This window comes from Tigriopus californicus, chromosome 12, assembly GCF_007210705.1.
Source record: "Tigriopus californicus strain San Diego chromosome 12, Tcal_SD_v2.1, whole genome shotgun sequence".
NCBI classification, from domain to species: domain Eukaryota; kingdom Metazoa; phylum Arthropoda; class Copepoda; order Harpacticoida; family Harpacticidae; genus Tigriopus; species Tigriopus californicus.
Window position 1 is genome coordinate 9,459,575 of NC_081451.1, and position 7,686 is coordinate 9,467,260.

A 7,686-nucleotide genomic window follows, 5' to 3' on the forward strand; every position below is an offset into this window, starting at 1 on the left:
AGATAATGAAAAAATTCAAAATGAATTGTGCTTCTTGCTCAATCAAATGCGCCTGTCGTTAGTTTCTCCCCGAGGTCGAAGGTACAACAAAGATCTTCTCTCACTTGCCATCCAATGGTACAAGCAAGCCCTCGCTTTGTATCGTGAACTTCGGTCCAGCCGCTTATTGTGCCTTCCTGATCCTAAATATCTGAATATTTTTTTTTATTTGGGGCCCATTCTGGAATCAAGGGTTGCCATTCGAGGCAAATATCCACTAGAGAAGCAGGGTTTGGGTGGGTTGGGAGACCTGGGATCGAATCCATGTACCCTAGGTCCACTCGGTCACGCATTAGTCAAATGCGCTACAACCATCTCCCAACCATCATATTTTTTCCTCTCCTATGACAGTGGAGAGTGGCCTGAACGACGTGACCACTCGTTACCTTGTTGAGCGGATTAAAAGGCTTAATCACAAAGAACGTCATGTCAATCTCGTGACAGATGAAATTCACACCAGCAAAAGTGTTGAATTCTCATCGGGAATGATTTTCGGTATTGCCAGTGGCAGTATATCCAAAACGATGCTTTGGGTGATGATCACGTCAGTTGGAGGGCATTATGATGATGTGGCGGTGCCAAGAAACAAGTTGCAATTATTTTGGCATAGTATAAAAGCCTTGACTGAAATTGGTTTCTAAGTGTGTAGTGGTACCTTAGATAACTCCACTACCAATCGATCAATGTTGATGAATGAACTTAGCGTGGCCAAGGAAATTCTACTTGTATTGTCAACCCGTTCAAGCCAGGGTCTAAGATCTTCCTGTGCTTTGATAGCACCCTCAATTGGAAGAACTTAAGAAATAACTGGGAATCAAGAAGAACCTTCTTTCTTCCGCCGTTCAAATATGAAATTATGGGAATGGCAGAGCATGGCCATTTTGAAGAAATGTATGACCTTGAAACGTGTATGTCTGTCAAAGTGGCACACCGGCTCAATCACAGAGCGCTCCATCCTTCAAATTTAGAAGAAAAAAAAATTCTTTACTTACTTACTCCATACACCATGAGTCAACTTCTGCTGCACTCAAGTTTTACCCCAAAAAGAACTCCCAAAAGCATAAATATTTCTCTCAGACTGCCGCCTACATCGATCTCATCATTAAAAAATTGGACCATTTGCAATGTTAAAACTGCTTACCTTCTTAAGAAGAAAAGAGATCCTACCCGAGAACCCATCACGTCTTCCAAATCATGGCAAATTGCATTTTTGCGAGCCTTTGCTTCGTGGGTAGAAGAGTGTTACAAACTGTACCCCAATAATTCGTTGACAACCCCGACTACAATTGCAATGGTAGATACTTGAAAGACCCTTGCGGATTTTGCTGAATATCTGTTGAACCGTGTCCAAGCCTTAATGAACTATTCGAACTTATCTCTCTCGGAGGTACGTGGAGTATTTATGGACCTTACTGAAGATCGCAAGGAACAAATACATGTAGATGCCGCAATTCTGCTTGACCTTCTCAATTATCAAGAATTTGAATGGATAAATCAAGAAGGTTCGTCCAAAGATATCATCTCATATGTCATGCTATATTGCCAGATCATTCACAACGATTCTACCGTGTCTTGGTTGCAAATCGCTTTGTGCGCAATCAGATGAGGCCCCACTCCTCTCATTTGATGTTGGTGATACCGAGGACGGGCTGCTACCAAAAGAAGAATTCTTGCTCCAGGTTTCCAGGGGAGGCCTTTCCACCCCTAGTCCGCTGGTTTATTTTTGTCGTGTTTTTCATTGAAAAAAGATTTGACAAAATAGGAAGCAATGATGAGGCCTTGGAGTGTTTACTGGCGAGTGGGTTACCCCGAGAAGTGTTCGTTGAATGTGCAACTGAAGCTCTGAGTGAAATAACGGGCGGCAATGAGATTCTTGATAATGTATGTTCCATTTGTGGAGTCTTTTATAAGGGTATATTCAAACGATGTGCCTTTAAGTTCTTTAATTGCTGTAAGAAGAACTATGTTGGAGAACGTAACAATGGAATTCACAAAGCCTCAAAGAGAATCAAGACAGCGAAAGGCGAATCTTCCAAAAATGCCCATGAGAGAAAGGTTGCAGAATTGTCAACAAATAAATCTAAATAGTACTTGAAATAAAGTGTTGTTGACCAAATAGTGTTTCAGAATTAATTTTCTTAATTCATTTGTATGTTCTTGCAAAAGTAGACATGATATTTACAAAAAATGGGAGCAAACCAAAAAGAAATGCCATTGGTAATATCATATGATTCAACATATCATTAGGTATTGTATATTTATCTTTAAAGTAATCAACACTGCTTTCTTTAGTAGCAAAAGTGAAAAGCATTCATTATCAAATACTTGCAATGGAAAAATTTCCTTCTGTCACTGAGAAAGAAGGCTAATGAAGCTGACCACTGCCAAAAGTTTACTTCAAATTCCTCGGGGAAAGTAGTCAATCTTTCAAAAAACTATTACCTTGATAGGCATTAGATTTCAATGCCAGACACTCAATTCCAGACTCATTTTTTACTTGTAGCATTGAGCTTTTAAAGCAAATAAGTCGCATGCAAATTAAGAACTTCAAGCACCCAGAGTTAAGGAGAAGTCAGCCTTCCTCTTTTATGCAGAAAAGGGAGAGTGCCGTCCAGGGCTGTAGCCGTCCCTGGCTTGCCCCAAGAAAATTTGCCCCAGAAAATTTGCAGAAAAAATACTCCTGAACTTGTCCTAAAATTTGCAAATTAACTTGTCAAAACATGGGCCCAAACACGTTCTAGAGTGCTGTAAGGGCTATTTTGCTTTCCATGCAAAGTAGTATCTAGATGAAATGTAAAGTTCTGTGAAGCTAACTAACCAGAGTAAGGAAATGGACCCACCATACCAGTGTGAGGATTCTTGCCTCATTCATGCTGCCTCTTAGACTGACCATCATCTTGCACATCTTAAAAAAACATAATAAAGATAAATCTGAGTTCAGTAACAACATACTAATAATGCCAGAGTCATACTTTTAAACAGCAGGTTGTATTGTTTTCAAGTCTCTTAAAAATGAATACAGTTTTTTTAGACTTTCAAAATAAATCTTCCATCTCCTGACCATCTACTCAATACTCCATAAAAACAAGTTAAGATGTGTGTGATTTTTACAGAAGTATGTTAAACAAACGAAACTGCGTCTCAACCTTTAACATGGTGTATCTTCAAAATATGCAATTAAAAGAGATTTTTGAAATGAATGAATGGATAGAATATAAGGTACATGCACACAATTAATACTATACATGCTACTTATTTTGCACTTTCATTTGCAATCATGCGTAAAAGAAATTTAGACAAAAGTCAGCAAAACTTCAATCTCACGATTTTTCCCCAAAATTGACACAAATTCATAAAAAAAAATCATAAATTGTAGATATCTTTTTTTTGCTGAAATAGTTGACATTGCACAATGAATTGCAGAAAAATGTCAAATATTGTTGATAACATTGGAAAGCATGCAGATGCAATAAATTTGCAGAAAATTCTGGTATTTGCAATTGCAGATTTGTAGAATGCAAGTTTTGGCCAGCCCTAGTCATAATTTCATCGAATTCAAGAAATCCAAAAAAAATGTTCTTCCGGATCTTCCCTAAACACCTTCACAATATTCAAAGTTGAGAGAACACCTGATGACTTTTAACGTGCGTTTCGATAACTCAAAGCTCAATCAAATGTTCGTTGCATGCCCTTGAGTAACACTATTATACTTTAAAGACGAATTTAAAGTTCATGCCATCACCGGAAAGAGAAAATTATGATTGATCCAAGTAGCGTATACCATTCGTTGAAGGTGCATCCTTATTAGGAAAATATCTTGGCATACAGATGTTCCATTCCTAAAAAGGTCAAGCTTAGGACACAAGCAAACGTCATGATGATATACACCAGAAGGGTATGTCCCACGCCCACAGCCTTTGTAAAAGGATGAATAGGATGATGACGCTCGAAGACATTCATAAAGAATACTTTTCACGTACCATTGCCGAAGTTTCAGTTGCCTCTGATCTTCTAAATCCAAGCCATTTGGTCGAAGCTCTTTCCAATAAAGCGTTATCTCGAAGAGAGTTTATGCCTCTTCTTATCATTGGACTTAACGGAGAGTTCTTCGTTAGAATCACGTTGTACCAGGCTTCGTTCAAGGTCTCCAGGATTTCCAAAGGAGTTGTCAAGTCCAAATTGGTTTCAAATGCATATTGAAGGGAATGAGTATTTGCCATGATGCCTATATAATTGGTATCCATTTCTTTTAGAACATGGGCGGTATCTGTAAACGTAGTCTCTTCCGGATTCTCGACCATTCGCTCATAGAACGCCTTGAAATCCGGATCCCCAGATTCAGCCCTGTCATAGAAAACGATGTCTGTCCCAGCCAGGGTCTTGAGGACCCAATTAGGATAAGCTTGAACGATTTCGCGAAATCCCGTAAAGGGTGGAGCAGCCTTGGTACTGAAGAACATAGTCAAGGCCCCGCCGTAGAATGAGTTGATGAGGAGAAAAAAAGACCAAGCGCTCAAGGAGACCAAATTGTAGGCATCGGTGTTTTTATAGTTTCCCAAAATCAGTGAAGGGGGAATGATTGTAGCGCAGATGAGGAAAGCAACAAGGAGAACTCCATACCATGCATCAATGGAAAAGGGATGCTGAAAGAACTTGACATCTACCTGTAAAGAGAGATCATAATAAAAAGTAGCAAAAACAACCAAAAGCACACCAGGCCCAAGACGAAGCAGATGTAAAAAAATGAAAATGAAAATGAAATAGAACAGCTATTTACTCTATGGCATCTTTTAAGTTTATGACAATAAAGCTTGAAGAAAGGCCTAGCTTGAAAATCTACTAAACTAAATGAGGAGGCTGTGTGAGCCAAGACTTGCACTTTCCGTAGGTTGCATGAGCCTTACCAACACATACAGTAGCGTCGCCGTGGAAACTGTTGTTTCACGTTTGTACAGATAGAAATTGATCTTTTGAGGTCAGCAATATGCTGTCTGCAAAAATAGGTCAGACCCTAAGTTTGAGATCCCTTTTACCATGCCACGTACGTAAGGACCATAACGGAAAGTGTAAGTCTTGGTTCAAGGAAACTGCTCATTTAGTTTGGTAGATTTCCAAGCTAGGGAAGAAAAGTGATATGGTGTTTCAACGGTTTCAGCCTTTGACGAGTTCGCTTTTTGGTGCGTACAAGTTTGAAAAGAAGAGCGAGGACTTTCCCACGCTTTTCTTGAAAAGGAGAGTTTAGGGAGGAACTTCTTAAAATGCAAACTTATATCAAGCTCACACAAAGAGAGTGACGACCATTGAGTGCATTTGCGCACACAGGTTTTCATGGTATAATCTTTACTCGAAACATTTCGAAGCCAACATTTCATGGGTTGAGAGCTCATTTCTCTTTACTTGTGACTGGAAACTTACTTTTCAGCCACTTGTGAACAGAGAGTGAATTTTTTATTAGTCATTTTGATCATTTGCGGTTGGCTTCCTTTGCATGGCGGGGAGTCAAAATTCTACCCATGAAAACTAGTTTTCATAAAATAAAATCATTTGTCACACCTCTAGTGTTTTAGGCACGATGGCCAATACAAAGCTAGTTATGCCGACCGGTTCCATGTCAAGAAGGGGGCCTCGCTCAGGTGCAGCCAGCCACGATGAAAGGCTCAAGTCAAAGGCCCCATTGATCACTCCTCCCATGGTCCCACCAAAGGTGCCATTCTCAAAGGTCCCCTGAATTGGCGTCACACCCCAATCAGACTCGAAGATATGGGATACGCTAAAGTTATATTTGTTTTCCAGCGTCCCAAAAAGGTCAAGGAAAAGGCCTCGGGCCTGTCCGTTTTCTTCGAACATGTAAGGGCGGTGAGAAACAGTTATTTCGGTTAAAGTCTGTCCCTGAAGATCATAAACCTCAATAAATCGAAGGCCAGGGTCCAAAACCACTTCGGTGATCACGGGGTGGCTAAATCTTGGTGTGGAAATGACGGAACGGATCCGCCAATGACGCCTTTGGGAACATAGGTAAAAATATAAATCTTGCACTTTGATTCGGATCAAAAGGTCTTCTTCCGTCTCGGATGGAATGTTCAATATCAAAGCGCTCTTTTGAGGTTTGGTGGCGGCGATCAATGGCTCCAAATGGTCATATTCAGGTAGGGCATTGAGTATAAACAAGTAGTGAGACATGGAATCGTGAGTGATCTCCAAATTGCGCGATGCCACGCTTCTTACATAAACCTGTCTTTTCATGAATTCTTGCACCAAACATTGACACATTTGAGTGATTGGACCTGCATGGACGACCATCACGTAATTCCAGCCATTATTATGAAAGATCCGGGCCAAATTGGATTCCTTTCAACACCTTTCGGCTCCAATTACCCAAGTCATGAAAATGACAAAAGCTGTTCTCACGATCATAGTGGAACATATACTGAAAATAAGGACATTTCATGTAATCCTAATCAATTATTAATGCTTATTGGGAAAAAGGGAGTTGACGGTACCCATTCACCTTTTTACGGTATTTCCTACCCCAATAGGAAATTCATTAAATTGAGGATCATTTTTCTTAAGGGCCATAGCACTAATGATATCTTATGTACTAGCAAATCAAGTTTGGCTCGCTAGAGATGGCGCGGAATGATTTGCCATTAAAATCGGAGCTCTTTTGTTCTCTTAAATTCATTAATATTGCGGTAAATATCAGGGGGTAACGTGTACCACTTTGATTCTAAGGCTTTCAGAACTGCAAATATCAAATGATATTGTTGGAGGGGTCCCCTACGAGAAGCAGCTCAAATGCTTCCAAATTAGATCTACATTCATGAATTATTTTTGCCCCTTTTGAATGTTATTTTCTCGAAAAATATCGAGATTATGGATAAGTAGGAACATTCTTTGAATATTTGAGATGCACAAAGGACATCAAAGAAGGATAAAATATTGTCTTTAAAGTAGACCTCAAATAAAAAAATTGTCTTTTAGCCGAATTTTTTTGAAGTCGGGAAAAGTAGGAAAAAAGCTAAGAAAATGTGAAGAAAATTGTGGAAACGAGCAAAAAGGTGAAAATGCAACAGAAAGGTTACTATGACATAAAATGTCGTGTATAGCCTTAAAATGCCCTGTTATACAATTGATTCCCTTTTAGAGCCTAGTGTTATTGATTACTGTAGGGCGCTTTTGTTCACTAAATGGTTTTTGTTTTTGGGTCTGTCTGGTTCTGCGAATTTCTTCTGAACACTAGCTTAGTATCGTCAGCATTAGAAGATATCGAAGACTGGAGGGGCAATCCGTGTAGTGATGCAATGAATAAAACGAACAAGTTCGGACCCAGAATAATCCCTTGAGGTACCCCTGATATCACGTTTCGAGGCCTAAGTAGCTGTCAACGCGAACGGCTTGTGTGCGGTTGGTGAGGAAATCTCTGATCCAAGAGTAAAAATTTCCTCCAACAGCTATCTTATTTCAACAATATAGTAGTAGAATATGATCTGCTTTGTCAAATGCTTTAGCAAAGTCCAAGTATGAAACATCCACGAAATCGCTACGTTGTAGTCCCCCCATTACGTCGTCAAAGTGCTGAATCAATTGTGTCACAGTGCTAAAGTGGGCACGAAAACTATGCTACCTTTCATGTCAAGGGATTCAAGA

The 7,686-nt window shown here is 39.7% G+C and overlaps 1 protein-coding gene across 1 annotated transcript; it reads right to left on the reverse strand.

Moving 5' to 3' along the window:
• Positions 1-3,095: 3,095 nt before the first annotated feature.
• Positions 3,096-4,818, reverse strand: LOC131892427 (uncharacterized). Its single transcript, XM_059242297.1, has 2 exons — positions 4,020-4,818; positions 3,096-3,954 (listed from the first exon to the last, which is right to left on the reverse strand). The coding sequence occupies exons 1-2, from the start codon at positions 4,497-4,499 to the stop codon at positions 3,844-3,846; spliced, it is 591 nt and encodes a 196-aa protein (XP_059098280.1). The 5' UTR covers positions 4,500-4,818; the 3' UTR covers positions 3,096-3,843.
• Positions 4,819-7,686: the final 2,868 nt, after the last annotated feature.

What these genes read in the sequence shown, in the direction of transcription:
- LOC131892427 (XM_059242297.1), bottom strand. Translation starts at nt 4,499, where the DNA reads ATGTTCTTCAGTACCAAGGCTGCTCCACCCTTTACGGGATTTCGCGAA. An exon ending in CAACTGAAACTTCGGCAATG is followed by an intron (nt 3,955 to 4,019) that starts GTACGTGAAAAG and finishes CCTTTTACAAAG; the next exon opens with GCTGTGGGCGTGGGACATAC.